We start from the raw sequence: 20,000 nt of genomic DNA, 5'->3' as shown, positions 1-20,000 counted from the left end.
TAGGAGCAGAAGATCTATTTGCAGGAGTATTTACAGCGGTAGCTGGTTATAAACCATATAAAGAGTGGATTCAAATTTGGAATCTGACTTCTTAATGAACTTTTTTATACATTTTGTAGGTTAATTGGTCATTCTACTGTATAATTTGGCTCAGACAGATTACTAACAAATTAAAATAACAGGAGTTATAATAATACCGTAAACGTCCATGTATAAGCCGCACTTTTTTTCACAAAATTGAAGCCATAAATCAAGGGTGCGGCTTATCCATGGATACATCTGTGTTTGGAGTTTTAAAAAACCTAATTAATATTCATACAACTTCTTAAGATCTCAGTAAAGAAACATAAAAGAAACTGAGAGCATGTTGCTGTTGTTCATTGACTTTTTAATGAGTGGTGGCTCCAAAAGGAGCCGTTTGTGTCTTCGAGTGTTTATCGGCGAATCTTGCTCTCCAAGAGTTCTTTCAAGCGATTAATTTTCGCTTTTCTCGAACAAGTAAACACCAACATACAAGGAATCTCAATTCCTCCGCACAGCTGTTTGCAGTGAAGTCTTCGGCCAGTCACTTCCACGCATATCTTTCCGCCACGTGCGATAAAATACCACAAAATTCGAGAGTACTCGCGAGGTAAATGGCCGACTGTTTCGTTGTCCTTGACCACCTTCTCGGCAAATTTGTCGACTGCATTATCAAGCTCCTGTTCTACATGAAATGTTTTGCCTATTGGGGGTACATCTTTATAGACGTGGTCATGATTACCCAGGCCCTGGCCTGGGCCAGACTCTCCCCACATTTAAAGCTTGGCTACTAAGCACTCGTTCGTTTTGTTTCAATATCGAAGGAATTTCAACTTTATGGTGAAACCTTGATTGTTTGTCCTTGTTGGTTTATAGCAATAGAACGTTACTGGAACTTCAAATTTTATTGTATTACATTTTTTTCCAAAATCTGCGCTTCTAAATTCGGGGTGTGGCTTATCTACGGATGGAGCTTGTACATGGACGTTTACGGTAATAATAGTTATTTTTATTATTAGAGCAGTTTTCAATTGACTGTCGAAAGTAATTAGCGAATTGCTTTGGTTTTACATTACTTCACTCAGTGATCATTGGTTCAAAGTTCTTGTGCCATTTTTTCAACCAATCAGAAGTAAAACCAAAACCAATCATGGCTCGCACGTGCACATTTTCCTGCGCTTTGTGTCAGCTTCATGTAATTACTTCGAGTTTTGATTGGTTTACTGGAAATGTCTCTGTCCTTTTTGATTGGCCAAAGTAATTTCTTTTGTTTTGGTTTTATGACACTCGATTGAGAATACTCTAATTGGTAAACTTGGCTTAGCCAATATTTTTACAGAGAGGCATATTAGATGCAATCAGGGAATATGGTAACTTTATAAAGTAGACCTGTAGAGTCGCAAATATAGAGCAGAGCCCAGAGACAACCCTTTTCATACATGCAAATAAATTTCACGTCTTTTCCTAGATATGGACAGTGAGGAAAAACAGGATAATGCATCTGAAAGTGATGGCAAAGAAGCAAACTCAAAAAGCAGCAGCGATAACGAACTGGATGGCTTTGAGTTGGTTGATTCTTGGGAGGATCAAGGTCAAGAGGAGGCTGAAGTTCCTGCTGACAAGAAGGCATCCACAAGAAAGTCCGAAGTTGGTGTCAGTGATGAAGAGGTCCCAGCAAAAAAGCCGAAACTTGTGGAAGCAGAATCTGATGATTCAGATGACGACTTTGCCGCTCAACTTTTGGAAGGTCAGGAAGAACACATTCTGCGATAGGTTCACATTGATGGAAATAACTGTTGGCCATCGCACAATAATTCATTATTACAGTATTGGAGACCAAAATTTGAGATTGTCCTATCAGTTTTAGATTTTGCTTAGTTTTATACACAATGTCCGAACGACAATATGATTGCTCTGATTTTTGTAATATTCTATTGATGTTCTCTAAGTTTTAAAAAAAACAAATTGCTCTGTATAAATCACCTTCAAAGTCCAATAACAGGGGCTGCAGAGTACGTTTGAAAGTTGGGGGAGGGGGGCTAGGTTTTGTTATGGATCACGGAAGTGTCATGGGAGGGGTGAGCGGTTTGGGAGAAAACGACACCACAGGAAAAAAACTTGGTGGCTCTACCCCCCTCTCCCCTCCCTCTCCATGGCTCCCGAATAAGCATGTCATGTACATTTAATTTGAAATATTGACTTTTGGCCCTTTAAGGTACATTTATTATGCCAATGCATTTCTGATAAAATTTGCTATGTGTGCAATCAAAACAGTGATTTGAGGGGGCTTACATGTACGTCCTGAAAAGTACAAAAATTACCGGTAATTATTTCCTAGACTGGTTTTATAAGATATGGCACTTCAGGGCTGTCATTTAGGGTGGGGCACATACATGTATCTGCACAATACACTTTTTATCCCTGGTCAAGAGACAATGAAAACAGGGAAAGGAATGTCCTCATTTTAATTGTATAACTTGCTACACCTCCTATCAGGCACATGCCAACAATGTTTATCCAAGGTTTGAAGACATGAAAACATCACTTGTCACATTCCTGGTTCCAGCCCTCTGTGATTGTACCTTCCTCATTACAGATACGTATGAGAAAGGAAAGCAGGATGTGGTTAGTGAGCAAATCATGGACTTGCCTGAAGAGAGCGATGAGAAAATTGAGACGAAAGACAAGCAGAAAGATGAGGAGACAGATGCAGACAAACCTCTGCTACCCCCTGAAGTATTTAAACATCTTAAAAAAGCTGAAACAGGAGAGAGAAAGGAGGAAAAACCAGTGATGGGTAGGAAATCTAAATAAAGAAGCAACAAAGTATAGGATTTGCTTCTTAACTCTTTATTTTTCTGTTGGGTCACAATCTTCCTGTGCATGTGTAAGATTTCATTTTCCATTATATTATTATAGTTTTTCCTTCTTGCACTGTATTTGCTCTGACTTTTACCAGTGATCGCTTTGTATTGAGTCATGCGGTATGCTATAGTTTTTTTTACTGGTGGAAGACTTCTCTAGTGGGAACTAAAACTTTGGACCATTTGATTTAGAGTGGATCGGGATGACCATGATCACTAGGGATCCAGAATTGCCGTTGTGCGGCCACATGATGGTCCTGAGGAAAGTTTACTGTTTTCATTGCACAAAATAGCTGGTTTGTATTATGTGATGTGGAAGCACATCTTGCTTGGCTAATTTCCACTAAGTTTTATTAAAGAAAGATACGACACATTGTAAATGTTGATAAATAAACTTGCAGGAACGTACAAGCCATCTATTTACCTATCAGTACAAATTGCAACTTGTTTTAGATGTGAACAACTACGGTATTACACAAGTGTAGTACTTTGCCATATCATTGGATATTTTAACATAAACAGGACATGTACAATACTGTAAACTTTTCTGGAAAAGTTGGATAAAGAAGCCTGGAATGAAGTGTAAGCTCCATGTAGCTTTCTGAAGTATTTTGTTGTAGAAGTGCTCTTGCAAGCATGAGAGAGAATACTCAAAAATTGTAATGTTCCTGAATGCACAGTTTCTCTTCAATGGCTGATGATTGTTTTTTTATGTACATGTAATTTGTTCTCAGATGAACAGGAACCAAAATGTGATGCCATTGAGGAGGATTACAGGGTAAGATCTATGTGTTGTATTTCAAATTTTTCTTGATTTCTTTGCCTAATTTCATTATGATAATCATCAAGGCTGCTGCTTAACGGTTGCCCGGTCGCCTTATTTGTGAGCCCGGGCGACCAAAGCTCTGAGCAAGTAGCCTGAACGGTCGCCGTACTTGATTCATCCTCACTTTCTTGTAAATATGATCCCAGCTGGAATAAATTAATTCTGGGCTCTTGAAAAAATGACTCGGGCTACTAACTTTTAATGTTGGAAGCCCGAAGGGCTCCCGGAAAATTTTCTTAGGCAGCAGCCTTGATCATAATCGGAGACAAAGGAAAAAGAAACTGAACTGGTTTGAAAAAGTTAAAACAAAGATTTAAGACAAAAAACACAATCAAAATTGAAGAAACTTGGCACAGAGTTTACATGTATGTCCACTGCCAATATTTATTTTATGTCTTTGGTAGAATCGAGAAATTCTTACAGCAAGAGTCGTGGTACACAATAAAAACCAATGTTTTTGGACACACAGTCTCTACTAACCCTAACCCTAACTCTAACCCTAAAACTTAACAAGAGGGTTCGTTGGCCAGCTAGGCCACTTTTATCCTGCTTGCAGGGTGTAGACGTATCAGACGCCGTGTTGGAAGCTCGTGGGATAGGTCTGGGCTGGATGATCTTCCCACATCCGCCCATCTAATGTGGCGACTGAATACAAATTACCCCCTGCAAGCAGGCTAGGCCACTTTCTTTGATTTCATGGTTGCCAGGGACATAATTAAGTGGCCCTGGATTACCACAAGTTGAATTTACATGAATGCCTGTCTCAAGGATTTTAAAATGAGAGCAAAGCACTTTGGGTGAGGCTGTCCAGAGTCATGTGGTTACAGAAAAATCAAAATGGCATCTCTTTATGGATTGCTTGTCTCGGAATTCTTAATGGTTAATATTCCTCTTTGAATTTTCCACTTAAAAACTAAACGGTCGCACAAATTTAAGTTGGGGAAAAGAATTGAAATATAACCAAATTAAGCAAGTTGTTACTTTATTTTTATTTCAACTTTGTTCTTTGCAATATTATATTGGCTGAACTCTTTGGTATTGTAGTCACATATTGGAACCTCAATTTTGAGTCGACCTGGTACGCCATGTTTTAGCTCTGCTCCGTCTGGAACCATGGTGATATTAATGCTAGTTTTATATTTTTGTTGATGTCAAAATGTTTTTTTTGAAGTGTCTGAATAAACTTTATTTTTGATAATTTTCAGATGCAGATAATGGAGTTAACATCAGTTCTCAGCAATAAGCTAGATTTTTTGGAGGTTTCTCGCAAGGGCATGTCTAGCTTAAAGGTTCTTCTCATTGAAGTAGAGGTGAGTACCGGTAACATTTTAAAATGGCTGTACCTAATTCTTGAAAAGAATGCTCCAGATGAAAATAATGATTTTTTGTTTTACCCTGTTGATCACAGTTGTCGAAAGTCGAGATATTCTCACGTTTTGTTTTCTTGTATTTTCGCGATTGTCAAGTAGGAAAGACCACGTAACATGTCCTCTTTCGCTTGAGTGTTACTACTTCACGTCACTGACCACTGCTCCTTCACAAGTCACAGTTTCATTCACTGGTACTAAAAATAGGTATTTTCTTTCCTTTTTCGCAGACAAGGATCAGTGACTGGAGAGAAGGTGCACTGGACAGTCGTCACTTCATTCACAAACTCTGCGAAGCAGACAAACAGCTAAAGCAGTATGAAGAGTCGGCTGCACCCCCTGGCTGGACGTGCCATTGGGACAGGTACTGTATCAGTCTTGTGTTTTGCCAGGGGGGATAATCTTGCCTGTTTCGAGACTCGGGCAAAATGAACTGTCCACTTGGATACAAACCTCAGAGGTAGTGCTGTTTTCAAGTTGTCTGAGTGATTTGTGGATTCTTTGCAAGTGTTTGAAATTGCATCATCAAAATCTCTTACGCAGCCCAGTTGTTTGTTTACATTGTCTGAAAAATTATGCAGAGAAAATTCTTGTATTTATGCTTGTGGATGTGTTGTGGTTGTGTGTGTGTGTCTGTAATTTTCCACCTTTTTTTATGGAGAAGTAAGCAAATGAGCTTTGCTTCTATTAAAATTTCCCCATCATTGTTATTTTTTTCTTTGTATTAAATAGCTTTTTGTTCTTGAAAACGTAGTGAACCACTTCTTTCATGTGAAAAAAAAACATTTCAAAATTCAAATTCAGATTTTAAAACTTGTTTCGGGCAGCAAACAGTAAGTTTCAGTTCCACAGTGTTTTGTTCCTTTAAGGCGCATATCTTGCCTCTAAGCTCTTGTGGCATTCTTTCGTCCTCTTCGAACTAACTCATTAAGTTGCAGCGAAAGTAAAAAATATGAATGTAACATTTTACTCGCACTATCCTTCTCAGCACATTCATTTCCACAGTTTAAGTTGCCATACTACCTCGATCGAACGCCGCTACGTTTTTGGGATTTTGTTCACGGATTTAGCTGCAGCATTATGTGACGGCAGCGCAAATTTCCCTTTCGTAAACGGTCGTTGCCATTTCTCAGAACGGTCGTTGCCATTTGAAACGGTCGATGCCATTTATAACGGTCGACTACACACTTCACTTCAAAGAAAATTAAAAGAAACAAACAAAGAAAAAATATTAACAAAAATTAAGACAAAAAAGAACAATTATAAAAGACAAACTGGAGAAAAAAAGAGTCCGAAAATTTCAAGACTCGAACTCGGGTTCTTAGCCCTCACCCTAAACAGAACTTTAACCCGAACCCTAACTCATATGACCAGCGAGACAAAACTCCCAGTAACCGCAACCTTTTGAGTTCTTAGACCTAAAGAGTGTAATTCAGAGCTAAAAAATGGCATCGACCGTTTCAAATGGCAACGACCGTTTACGAAAGGGAAATAAGCGACGGCAGCACTAGTAACAAACCATAATATTTCACCAAAACTTTAAGCGGAAAAAACAGTTGTTTTGGAATAATATTATTCACGGGCCTGTTTGGCGAACTCGAGAATACACGCTGTTTAAGATTGAATATTAACGATTGTGTGCAATATAACGCTGCACTTAGAATTCTTCGTTATATCTGTAGCGTTCATTTGAAAGTGGCATTTAATCGAGGGAATGCGGTATTTCTCTTTCTTCCTGGGGTATTGAAAATGAAGTGAAAAAGCTGTCGTTAAATCCTGTGACTACTTAACTATCTAAACGTCATCTAGAGAACGCGAAATGTGTAATAGTTACGAACGAACTTTTCAAGGAGTGGCTAGGTCTAGTATCAAATATTGTGAGTACGTTTATTTCTCTTCGTCGAGAGTTCTGTGTTCGTCCGCGTGATGTATTGGTGTGGTTGTCTATTCGTTTGTGTGTCTGTTTTGTAATTTGACTCCTGAATCCCGTGGCACGTCTGAAGACATTGGACTCTATCCGCGAACCTCCTCGTTACCGCTAGAGAGAGCTAGAGAAACAACTTACAAGGCAAGAAACAAAGTCGGACATGCGCAAGGTCAGTGATACTGTATGTAGAAGTGCATTGTATCATTCCTATATGAGTATACCTGCTTGTTTTCTATATTAGTGATAAGTGAGCACTTGTGTGTGTCTTTGTTAGTGGATTCTTGGTTCTGCAGTTGTTAGATTACCAGAATCAATTAACGAAGATTTTAATCCATGCACTTTGATTGTCTCGTATAGTCATCTTTATGGGTCAGCTTTAGCAGACAATGTTATCGTCGTAGATCCCAAACAGTATACACTTTTCCGTGGCAAACCCCTCGAAAACGTCAACTTCGTTCCACTTAGGTATCTGATGGGTACCCATCAAGGAAGTTCGACTGTTTTCACAACTTGTGCTGTTTTGTCGAAGAAAAATACTTTGAAATTCTTGACCTGGTCGATTGGCTAGCTTATGGTCTGTTCGTCTTTTTGCGAACGAGGAATCGCTCGTTTTTGTACAGAACGTTTGCTCGTGAACAAGGCATATGAAACAGTTTTTTTTTTAATTCCAGAGAATATTTGCGACCCATGGATGGCAAACGATTCAGTGAAAGTTTCCTTGATTGAAAGAAAATGAAAGTTTTTCGGTGGGCCAGTTCTCATTCTCCTGTTTCCGTCTTTCTTTGATGTTTTTTCCAAGGTCGCACAAGCGGTACTACTATACGAACGAGGTAACGGGTGATTCGCAATGGGAGTACCCGTCTGAGGAGTTTGGCGGTGAAATGGAAGTAGATGCACCCTCGGAAGACGCCATGCCCTCGCAGATTGTAGCATCCACTGGAACAAGTGATCATTGCACGGTGCCTGGTTGGACCTATCCAGGTGAGGAGGCTTCAAGCCTTGACCAATCGGTGCATGTTGGTTTTACGAATATTGGCCGGATGTTGGCCGGATGTTGGTGATAGCCAATTATTGCTGAAACTCTCGATCTCGTTTTCCCATCTATTATGCTCAGATTTTTCACTAAAGTCGATGAAGTGTGGTCATGGTTTACAAGTTTATTCAAAATTGTCACGCTGCAGGGCTTGGCATTAGAAGCTGGCGGAAACGCATAACTATCAAACCATGTGGCCTTTACAATGATAAATGACAATTCTTCGCGGCGAAAGAAGCTTTCACGCAAAAGTTGCATTGACTATCATCCAGAGAGTACAAGGCAAGAGAACGATTTCCCCTTGTTTGGCGTGATTCCGATGAAAATTATTTGAAATCTATTATTAGTTTCGTGTCAAACTGCGTGGTTATTTTAAAGACGACACCTTATTGGTGAGTTGGTGTGAAAGTGAACCGCGCGGTCATTTTCACAAGAGATAAAAGAGGGAGCAGTCAGGGCTGCCAATAAATTTGAAGGCTTGTAATTAAAAGTATGCGGCCATGGCGTTTCTTTCTCGGACGCCTTGCTGTTTCGTCAGATTAAGCATAAGACTGGGAACTATTCAGTTAATTGTTTCAGGAATTCCGACACCTTTCGCACGAACGACCGAACGCTAAAAAGTTTTGTCGTGATTTCTCTTGTTTAATCATCGTAAAATATGCCGTCAATTTCACCCAAACCGTGGAAAAGAATGATTTGAAAGTTTCTTCTATGAAAATTTAACAAGTATAGGACTTTTCATCTTGATTGGTGGTAAAATGAGACGAAAGTAGCCGCCAGCTGAAGATGGCTAACTAGCCGGCGGTTTTGGCCGGCTACCAGCCCTTATTGACTCCGATCTTAAGATAGGACGACGACGATGACGGCCACGAGAACGCCATCAAGCAAGAGGCACATGGGTTTTACAATTTTTTACATTTCTTAGCCGTTGACCGTGTTTTCACAAGCGGTTTGTCAAGTCTAGTATATGAACGGCGCTTAATTTAGGGGAGAAAATGAAAATTTATCTTAAAGTGCTGACGTTCTTCATAAAACCTCAGATTTGTCTATTTCACGTTGTAGTTTTGTTGACGACGGCAAAGAAATGGACAAAAGTGAAAACTGCACGTGCAGGGCGTGCAAAGCTCTATTGTTTTTGCCCGCTAAATATGCAAATTTGTGACGTTCTCGTTGCCGTCGCCCGTCGTTGCTTAAGCACGTGCGTTTTTGAGAGGCGGACGGCAACCGGAAGTGAGCTGTTTTCCCTTTTGATTTGTCTTTACACAACCACATATACATTGCAAAGTATCTTTCTTCATCAGAGATGATTAATATAAAAATCTACGAAACACCACTGTCCTGGCACGCGAAATATTCTCTTCCGGTTGCCGTCCGCGTCTCAAAAACGCGCATGCTTAAGCTCCCTAACAACCTTCGCAACGCGGACGCGTTCTAAAAATAGATTTCAAATAATTATCATGGGGTACAGGGATTCGCTCTCTTACCGCATACTCAGGATATAAAGCTCATACACGTGACGTTTTATTGCTCTTTTGATAGGCTGTTAGGCTCATGAATTATTAATGAGGTTTTTAAATCTTAATTATGTCTACCGCAGGACCAGGAGACAATTTGACTCAAAGATTGATATCAGAATTCTCACACAAACAGTTTTATCGCCGTTTACTCACGGTTTCAAAATGACGGTCTGGCTTTGCCCCGAATAGCCCCATTGTCCAGAAATTGAATTGGAAGAATGCGGTTGAAATTTCAAGTGTTTTATATTGTCTATAAAACCTGGGATTATAGACCTCTTTCATAATGGCGGCAAATAAAATATTCTTCTGCTCGCTACGACTAGCAAGTTTCAAAAGATGAGGGCTGTAGGTGTAATTAACATAAATACAAAAGAATGTAAAGGAGGTTACCATTTATGTAAGTGGTCTATATTCTTCTCACGGCGCTTTTTAGCAGAGGGAACCAATGAACTAAAGTGCCAGATGGCAGGCACAAAACATGCATAGCTGTTATATTTGTTCGTTGCCAACTGATCACGCAGTGTTGTTTACGTAGTTTTGATTTTTCCCTTTAAGCTGCGTACGTCCCGATGGTTCAAGGGCCCGTGATGCCAGTTGTCATGGCTACTGCCCCAGTGGTTTCGTCATCAGGCCTTACAGGTTTGCCATTTCGTGTTTTTCGATTGGTGTTCAAAGAGTGGCGGAGTAGTAATGGCACTAGACTCGAATTTCAGAGCGACTGGGTTTGAGTCCCCCTCTGACTACTCGCTGGAGTTGTCCTGGGTAATCTTGTAGCTCAGCCAAAATGGCTGCCTCATGTCTGTTAGCAGGCAAGTACCTTAAACCCGGTAAGGGAGGAGTGGTGACGCAAAACGTAAGCTTGTTGGAAGTCTCTGGTGACGTCATTGTTGATACTTTGTCCCAATAACATACGAGTTGTCTTGAAGAAGGCATTGTCTTACAAACTTGTGAAAGTAATTTAACTCCCCAATTTTGAACTCTTTGCTTTCGCTAATCCAAAAAAAATTAGCGATAAAAAACTGAGGGTGAGCCAGAACATTTTTTTTAAAATTTAGAGTTTTCCACCGTTTTGTTCATTCACAATATTTGTTCTATTGGCCTTGCAAAGTCCTTCAAGAGCCAGTTGTCAAGTCTGGTATCTCTTACTCCAAAAGATCTAGTGTAACAGCTGTATATGTGCATTTAAGTTAGCAAATTAAAAGTTCCAGATCCTTTTCACTTCATTTTATGTTTGCTGTATTTCTTACAGATTCATTCGTAAATCCGCCAATTCCTGGAACTGAGGATGGCTCGGAAGTCATTCCATTCACCGCCTCGGCATATCAGTTACCTGCAGTTGAAGAACCACCCCCTCCACCCCCAGGTTTGTGTTGTTACATTTATGTGTTCTAAATGAATTGACCAGTTTGATATGGTTTTGTGAAATGTATAATTGGGGGAGAAAATATACCGTGATCCCAAAAAGCAATCTGTATACCCGAGTTCCTCATTTTGACCTGGCTCTGTGGGCCCATTTGGTTGAACTGAAAATCTCAGTCCTGTTTGCTCAATCCGCCTGGTTCTTGGGAAAGTTTTTATCCTGACCGAGTCGCTTTGATTTCGGGAAGGCCCTCACCTCCCTGAGTTATGTAGGGTGATCGAAGGCAACGCAGAAAGTCTTTGCGGTCTTGGGTAAAACTGAAATAGTCGACTAATCTATTCATTACAAGACCGTTTGCTCTTAGCTTGTCATATGCAGTAAGCGGTGCATCAAAATTTGTGTGTTTTGTGTATCACCCAACTAGTGGACAAATGCAAATCGTGCATTTTAATTGGCTACGCTACTAGAGGACTATTAGTAATAGTCTTCGAGTAGCGAAAAGCGTGACGCTTTCTCTCGTTTTCTTCCCAAATGAATATTTCTTCAACTTGCATTTGCTTACTTTATTATGGCCTTTTCTGTCCGATTAGTCGGGTGATACTAAAACAATTAGACCCTTCGCCCTCAAGGGCCACGTGTCAATAGCCCATTCGGCTTCGCCTCATGGGCTGTTGACCCGTAGCCCGCAAGGGCTACGAGTCTAATTGCTAAGTAGGTAGTTATCCTCATCGCGCCCCGCAGGAAGCTTGGGGCCATCCAGAATTGTTTTCCACCCCTCTCGGTCTGCTGATGTTGTCGCGAGCTCTCACGAGCTCCATCCCAACTCGTAAAAAATGTACAGTGGCAGCGTGTTGGTACGAGTAATTATTGATAAAGAAGCATTCTCCTGGAGATGATCTAACATAACCACAGTAGATTATTATTTGCTTGTTTTTGTTTCTGGATGTAGGAACAGATGACCTTCCCCCACTTCCCCCAGTAGAATCCTCTGCACCCCCACCACCACCCCCAGAGCCATTAGAAGCTCCACCCCTACCTCCTGGGGAAGACATGTTTGAGAACACAACAGCAGTAGTAGCAAGGACCTCATCGCCATTTATTAGTGGACAGCCGACGGTTCCTACCTTGGCAGCCACGCCTGCATCCGTTCCTCGCTCTCTTGTTGATTACTCGGATTTAGATACTGCGGTTGCCAGTCCTCCTCGGTCGTCTTTGCCTGCCACATTGCTTGAAGGCGCAGGCAGACCAACGCAGGTTTGTACTGTTTGTATACTAATAGGTTGCAAATTTGTGCGTTCCCTTTGTCAGGGTTGCCAGTCCTCCTACCACTCTTATCCAGAAACATTGGAGACCGTTAGTAATGGTTACTCCACTCGAGGTAAACGTGATTTTTCTGAGACAAGTTTACCTAGGGAAAAATGCTGAGGCCATTTTTTAGTTTCTTTTCAATCCTTTCTTTCAAAACGAGTTTGGGTGCTTTCTCTTTCTCTCGAAAAGTATTTGTCATTTAGTAAAACATTTTTTCCGACAGACAGGAGTGTTTTGATTGGATCTACGTCATCCCTGGAATTTTTATCCACTGGTGCTTGGAGTTTGAACAAGGACGATGACGACAGCTACGAGAACGATATCATTAAGAGAACTTTACATTTTTCTAATCATTTATCGATGTCGGTTGGCAGGGAAAAGGCATACCAACTTCCCAGGAATATAATGACATGATCGGTGTGGATGTTATAAAGGAAATTTAAAATTTATCTCTTTGTGCTCACGCCTTCCTCATCAACTCAAATTTGGTCGTGTCACGTCGTTGTCAGGGCGACTGAGAACGGCAAAGAAATGTACCAAACCTTAATTAGCCTGTTCCTTGCCTCGACCTAAGCCCTCACTCGCTTTTCACACGCAGTTGTCTTCGTTTTCCCGACTATCTGGGAGCTTGGAACAGGCTATGTCAAAATGATAAAACCCACCAAGCATGCTGAACCTTTATTTTGCCAATGAAACTTGTTTTGTCCCGCTGTCCTGTCGTTTTATCTCCGCGCCATCGTTGAGTTTGTGGACAATTTGTTGACGCTGACTCGTAGTTGAGGCCGTCGTTCCTTTCAACCGAAAACAGGTTCTTTTGTGCAACCATGCCGGCCGTGTCACTGTGAAAAAACAGGGTTTATTTTATTTTCACAGGAAACAGATGTTGGGCCAACTATTTCGACGGGATTACCGACAAAAGTTAAAGTCAAAAAGAAGAAAAAAGTGAGTTCTGAACCTAGTTAAGTGGCGAAGCCCACGGGTCTCCTGTAGCTCGTTGATGGAGCATCCGAGCTCGTAGTCGGTAGCAGAGTCGTTGAGTCGGCTCCTCTTCCGGAGCACTCGGATTTTTTCCGAATATGCCCGATTCATCACTAATGAATAAATCTCTTCGTACATTAACCGGGTCGAAAGTTTTCTATCATATCTACAAAATAGGGTTAGGGTTAGGGTTAGTCTGCAGTGAGTTTTAATTGATCAACGCGTAAATAGTGAGCTTGATGAGACAACGAGAACGTTTCGTTCCGGTAATAAGGAACGTGTAGTGCAACCATATCAGAGGGGAGTTGTCCATGGATATGAGAGGTGTTGATTCACGGTAATTGATATTCGACGAGTTTTTTAGTACCACAGATTACTCTTCTCGATAGTTTTGCAAACCCTCAACTGCGGCTCGGGTTTGCACAACTGTCTCGAATTCTCCCAACTGTCCCTCGTGTTTAGACGAGGCTATGGCAACACGGACAAAAGTCCTCTTTTGCTTTTATAAAATATTGCTCAAAAATAATTCGACAAATAAAGGAAAATGCTGGGTTTTTTTCTTACTTGTTGATTGAAACTGATTTTCTTGATACACGCTCATATTTCCAACCTGTCCATCAAAACGCGCTTCTGACAACACATAACCAATCCAAATGCATGTTATGTCACAGCCGTGTTTACATCCTCTCATCTTAACACAACTATTCGCTACAGTTCATTTTGCGGGGTTGTATGCATTTAAGCAATGAAATATCCAATTCACTGAAGCATGATACAGTCCCAACAGTAAATGACTTGTATTGTTGTTATTCAAATAACCCCCCCAGAACGTATTGCATTATGGGAATGCGAAAGTAGCGAATTGACCAATGAGAGTGCGCGCACAATCCTGCTGACGTCATTGATGACATTTTGTTTCATTAACATACGAGTTTGCTCACAGAAGGCATCGTAGTATTTACAAATTGACTTCCAAAGCTAAAAAAACTTGTTAAACTTAGTTGAATCTCCAATTTTAAGCCTTCTAATGATCCCATACACTCTTTGTGAAATTTCGAATTTTCAAAGTATCATTGCTCGCAGATTATATGGAATATCGAGTTCAAATTTTCAGAGAGCTCATTATGCGATGCACTTTCAATATTAAGTACTTTTCTTTCCGCTCCTTTATTTAATTACAAATACAATGAATACACAGATTTACCAACTATACAATGATAACTACTTACATTTACGATTTTGCCAACACTTACAATTACAACATACAGGCGTAAGGTTATTTGCACAAAGCTAAGAAACGAACAGTACTTTGTTAGAGCAAGTTTCAATCGATTGTCGTAAAAACCAAAACCAAAGTAATTACTTTGGCCAATCAAAAAGGACGGAGACAATCCAGTAAACCAATTTAATTTCACGTTGCCGACACAAAGCGCGGGAAAATGTGCACCCGCAAGCCACGATTGGTTTTGGTTTCACTGGTGACTGGTTGAAAAAGTGGCGCGAGAACTTTGAACCAATCACTGAGTGAAGTAATGCAAAACCAAAGCATTCGGCTGACTAATTAGAAAAAGATAGCCTTATGCTAATGAGGCAAAAATGTAAACAGAGATTTCCCTATAGACCAATTCGTCTAACTCATTGTTGTACCCAATTAAAATCTCTCGGGGTTAAGTTTCTTTGTGTGTTGAATTTGCATGACAATGAAGCATTCACACTTAAATTACATGGTAATACTTGGAACAAAAAGTTTTATTCCCAAAAGATTTGAATTGGGTTCAACATTGAGTTAGCCGAATTAGTCTATTACAGTCCACTCCCGATAAGGCGACCCTTCATGGAGAATGGAAAACGAGGATTGGAATTACCGGGCTTCAGGGAAAATTAACGAAAGGATGAAAAACGGTAAACTAATTCACTGGTTCTTTTAACACGGAGTGACCCAAAAGAAAGTGATTGACTGTAAATGGGTAATAATTAACAATTGCGGGCTACGGGTCAATAGCCCATTCGGCTTTGCCTCATGGGCTATTGACCCGTGGCCCTTGAGGGCGAAGGGTCTAATTGTTTTAGTATCACCCAACTAGTCGGACAGAAAAGACAGGAATAAAGTTAGCAAATGCAAGTTAAAAAAATATTTAATTGGGAATTAAACGAAAGAAAGCGTGACGCTTTTCGCTACTCGAGGACTATTACTAATAGTTCTCTAGTAGCGTAGCCAATCAAAATGCAGGATTTGCATTAGTCCACTAGTTGGGTGATACTAATCGGGTTTATTCACAAAAGTATTGATTCTTCTTGTGACTTGGAGAAGTTGCCATGAAATAGTCCATTTCCGAGTTGCTGCATGTCTCAGTTTCAAAGCGAGTCCTGGTGCACAACCATTCAAATGGAAATGAGTTGCGGATTGTTATGCAAATCAAACTCATTTCCCTTACAATAGTTGAGCACCAAGACTCACTTCGAAACCGAGACAAACAGCAACGCGGAACTGGCCCATTGACTTGCTCTCAACTGATTGGCTTCATAGCTCAGCTGGTAGCTCAGCATTGCACCGGCATCGCAGAAGTCATGGGTTGGAACCCCGTTGAAGCCGTCGGGGTTTTTCAGGTGTTCATATGAGACAATTGCTTATAGAGTGGTTTTCAATTGAGTGTCGAAAGTAATTAGCGAATTACTTTGGTTTTGTATTACTTCATTCAGTGATTTGTTCAAAGTTCTCGCGTCACTTTTTCAACCAATGAGAAGTGAAACCAAAACCAATTGTGGCTCGCGCGTGCACATTTTCCCGCGCTTTGTGTCGGCTACGTGTAATTACTTCTAGTTTTGATTGGTTTACTGGATTGTCTCCGACCGTTTTGATTGGCTAAAGTAATTACTTTGGTTTGGGTTTTACGACACTCGTTTGAAACTCGCTCTCTTGTCTCGATAAGTGAGAGTTTCACCTTTTTTTTAAATTTACTATGTTGGCTCTTTTCAGGCGTCCAAGATGGGGTCCTCCCTTCTCTCCTCCAAAGCGCGGAAAGTTTCGTCCCTTGTCCAAAAGTGGCAGAGCATAAAACAACAAGAAGAACCTGTGTTGAACAGTAGCGAGGAGGAAGACGAGGAAATCGATCCGCGTAAACAAATTGAGGACTGGAAGAGGGAACATATGGCTAGGTATGTATTGCTCTGAAGATAAAACAGGTCGAGGGACTTTTGGTCCATGGGCACAAAACGTCGCGACATTTTCATTCTCTAAAAAAAAAGGTAAAGGTAAAGTCAGTTTGGTTAGCGTCGATAGTTCCTTCAGCTACGAGGCTGGTATCAATGGAAGCGGACGGTGCGCCCTCTACCCTCCTCCCTCTGTCAGTACTTCATTTTACAATGACTGCAAAAGTTCTCGCGCGCTCATTGGCTAATTTTTATTCTCAATAAGCGGACAGACACAAATTTATAATTTATGCGATAATGACGCGATATTGCTCGCGTCAGATTGAAGTTTCTCGCATTTTTGTCTCGCTTTCTTCTCGGGTTTTGACTTAGTTTTGACCCCTCTGCCTTTTTGTCATTGTAAAAAGGCAAATTGATGTCCGTTCTTCATGCGTCTGTCCTGTTATTGATCATGAATTTCGTCATAACATTGTCAAAATAGTCTGCGGATCCACTCGGCTATCGCCTCTTGGATCCACAGCTACTTTGACAATGTTATGACGCAATTCATGATCAATAACAGGACAGACGCATGAAAAGCTGACATCAATTTGTTAATTTTGCTGTAGCTACACGGATCAGAGGAAAGTCGAAACAGACGTTGAAGTCACCGAGGATCGAACTGGGGACCCCTTGCTCCGAAAGCCACACACTAGCCAACTAGAGCTACGCCTGCTCGTGTAATGTACAACCACAGTAATTATTACAAGTCCGATTAATTTGTACATCCTTTCTTTCTTTCTTTAGCGGACAAGCTGCATACAATCCCAACTTCGAAGAAATCAAGGGAGACTGGCGCGAGCGCATCCGAGCGCGGAGCACGAAGAGTGGTTCCCCCGCTGACCACAAAGACGCGTAGTTTCAAACGTTGACGAAGGGAACTCAACTACAAATCAGTTGGCTCCGTAAAACTGACCTTTTCCTTATTGAAATATACGATGAAAAATAATGTTTAGATTTCCTTTGTTCGTAATTGTAGCCGGGTTACCGGCGGTAGCCTGTTTCAAGATCAGTCGAGTAACTAGTGGAAGATCTGGAACGAGCGATAAAGCGAGAGCAACTACGGGTATTTAAAAGCCCTCAATAGGCCATTTCCGAGTTCATGTCGGCCTCCTCTTTAAAGCGAGTCTAAGTGCGAAGTTTTTCTTATGAAAATTAGCTTTCATTCATATGTAAAGTAGAACTAATTACCATCACAAAAACTTCGCACTTGGACTCGCTTTGAAGAGGAGGCAGACATGAACTCGGAAATGGCCTATTGAAGGATTATTCTCAATTGTTACTTTCTTCCAAGTGAATTATTATTGTTCATTTTGGACACTGAAAGCTTGGTAGGGATCATGCAAATAAACATATTTCTTTTAAAAGCCGAACCCCAATGTCTGGACTCGCGAAACTCGAACCTGGAAACGTGTGATTAATAACCCCTTCACTTAAGGAGGCTCGAAAGGGTTTTCAGCTGAGCGCGCGCGCGTAAGCCACACACGCAATTCGTAAGCTGCTTGCGTCAGCTCATGATTTAAATGGGTCACCAGAAATAAACAAATACCGCTAATTTCGCTTACCTTTCTCCAATTCCTATATACATGGCATATAAATAGACATCTATTCACGGAAACTACGAAAATTCTACTTAAACGGTTTAATAGTTACTTAAATCCGTTTGTGTTGACCTGTAGCTCCACTCGCGCGCGGACTCGAATGAGCGGGTAACGCATGCGTAAATGCTGATCTTGTAACCCCCTAATTTTTCCTGATTTTGCAACTTTACTCGTTTATATCTCTGCTTCTGGACGGTGAATTTTTTTCATTTTTTGCATGTTAGCTTAGATTAATTTAAACCGTTTTTGTTTCAAATTTAAAAAAATTCTGTGGGTGAAAAAAATAATTAGAGACACAATTCAAAAAAACTTATTTTTCTGAAAAAACTGACCTACAGATTTTGTTGAATTTTAAATATTTTAGAGAGTATTTCTAACATTATCTGGTAACGATGAATGGGAAAATTTCACCGTCCCGTTTCTTCAAAAAGGACCACATATGTTGATTTTAAGGCTCAAAGAAATGCCTAATATCGTTGCCATGGTAACATTATTTTGGAGGAAAACAGTATCTAAGGACAGAATATGTTTATTTGTTTGAAAAAAGGAGAAACTGTTTCGAGCCTCCTTAACCTCTAGACTACTACATCATTAGCTGCGAGGATGTCATTTTTTTATTTATGTCAATAATTTTTTTCTTCCAAAGTGCCGCTGTAAACGTGTATTAACACCCGCTAAGAAGCAAGTTTACACAGTGAAAAATGTCGGTTACCAAACTTCAAGAGAAAGCTAACCATTTTAAAATCAAGCTTCAGATTTAACCATTATTCAGCGATGATTATATATATATACTAATTAGTTTTGGTAAATAATCGGCACATTTCCTAGTCAGTTGGTCTTAAGTGGATAAAAACAGTTCCTTCAAAGTGGGTACTCCGGGTTCAAATCCTGTCCAGGGGCTGCTTTTACCTTTTTTTTCTTGTTATTTGCAACCACAAGTCCTGGGACAGACTGATCAAAATGGAGGATAATACTACATTTAAGGCAAACTGACAATGAAGGATAATCCTTCAATTGAGGAAGAGATCGTGTTGGCGAGAGGGAGGGTCACTCTTCCTCAATCTTTTATTTCTCGAGCAACATGTCGACTCGAGTGGCCGAACCTCGAACTTCGCGCTTGAAAACACAAGTTTCGCCTGCAAACAGGCAACTTTATCTTCAAAGCTAACTGATCGAGCATTTGTGTTTGTTTATAAGGTCTGTGCCAGAAACAAATTCTCAGTCACTTTGCAAAGACTACCGTGTACTTAAGAATTGAACAAAAAAAACTGACTGTTCTCGTGTGAAATAAAATAGATAACAATACTTGACAGTTGCTTTTAGTGTGTGGTTACACCACATTCGAAGAAACATGAAAATCAGGCGATTGAAAAACATGCTTAGGGAAGTGGTCAAAACTACTACACTCGAACAGGACCCACCAAACCACAAAATAGATGGTGGTGTCTGCCTGCACCCCCTTGCTTAACGTCAAAAGATGGTGTCTATATTGCACAGCCACCCCTCTATCCAGCAGTAAAAAATTACAGTAAGATTCAAACCTCACTTTTCTTGTTTGCCTAGTAATGCCGACTCTTGCTAGCTGAATATTCCTGTGTCAACTCAAATTTAAAAGCCAATAAAATGTTGTCAGTAATGTTCATGTGATAGGCTCGAAGATAGGTGGTGTCTTTGAGAACCCCCCCCCCCCCCACCCCAAAGGTGGGTCCTGTTCGAGTATAGTAGTTTTGACCAGTTCCCTTAACAAGAAGTATCGTTGGCGTTTACTAGGTTTTCTGCGTAATAGTTTCATGACACTGGTGTGCTGTGCATAATACAAGGGTTTCGGTGTTTTTAAGCCTTGCTATCTCCAGTTATCGTTCGGAGCTTTCTAGGTCCAACTTCCTCTTTTCTAAAGCAAAGTAATCACGCGATTGCAATTGCTACGTTTTGTGATTGGTTGAAAAATCTCGCGCCAGTTAATCAACCAATGAAAAAGAGGATAACCAAAACCAATCGCGACTTGCACG

The 20,000-nt window shown here is 40.6% G+C and overlaps 1 protein-coding gene and 1 long non-coding RNA gene across 2 annotated transcripts in view; one reads left to right on the top strand and one right to left on the bottom strand.

Moving 5' to 3' along the window:
* Nucleotides 1-17,386, top strand: part of LOC137969682 (formin-binding protein 4-like) — a 25,138-nt gene extending 7,752 nt beyond the window's left edge. The window contains exons 8-19 of the mRNA XM_068816015.1: nt 1,490-1,768; nt 2,618-2,818; nt 3,620-3,663; nt 4,917-5,021; nt 5,309-5,442; nt 7,805-7,986; nt 10,111-10,194; nt 10,805-10,918; nt 11,865-12,169; nt 13,097-13,165; nt 16,179-16,357; nt 17,138-17,386. Coding sequence (XP_068672116.1) covers nt 1,490-1,768; nt 2,618-2,818; nt 3,620-3,663; nt 4,917-5,021; nt 5,309-5,442; nt 7,805-7,986; nt 10,111-10,194; nt 10,805-10,918; nt 11,865-12,169; nt 13,097-13,165; nt 16,179-16,357; nt 17,138-17,249 — 1,808 coding nt within the window. The 3' untranslated portion in view covers nt 17,250-17,386. The remainder of the gene's footprint in view (nt 1-1,489; nt 1,769-2,617; nt 2,819-3,619; nt 3,664-4,916; nt 5,022-5,308; nt 5,443-7,804; nt 7,987-10,110; nt 10,195-10,804; nt 10,919-11,864; nt 12,170-13,096; nt 13,166-16,178; nt 16,358-17,137) is intronic.
* The window catches only part of LOC137969683 (uncharacterized), a 28,722-nt gene continuing 25,022 nt past the window's right edge, over nt 16,301-20,000 (bottom strand). Inside the window, exon 3 of the long non-coding RNA XR_011116707.1 lies at nt 16,301-16,435. This is a non-coding gene — a long non-coding RNA (uncharacterized lncRNA). The remainder of the gene's footprint in view (nt 16,436-20,000) is intronic.

This window comes from Montipora foliosa, chromosome 9 (genome assembly GCF_036669935.1).
Source record: "Montipora foliosa isolate CH-2021 chromosome 9, ASM3666993v2, whole genome shotgun sequence".
NCBI lineage: Eukaryota > Metazoa > Cnidaria > Anthozoa > Scleractinia > Acroporidae > Montipora > Montipora foliosa.
The sequence above is the reverse complement of the archived record's forward strand: the minus strand, read 5'-3'. Positions and strand labels throughout refer to the sequence as shown.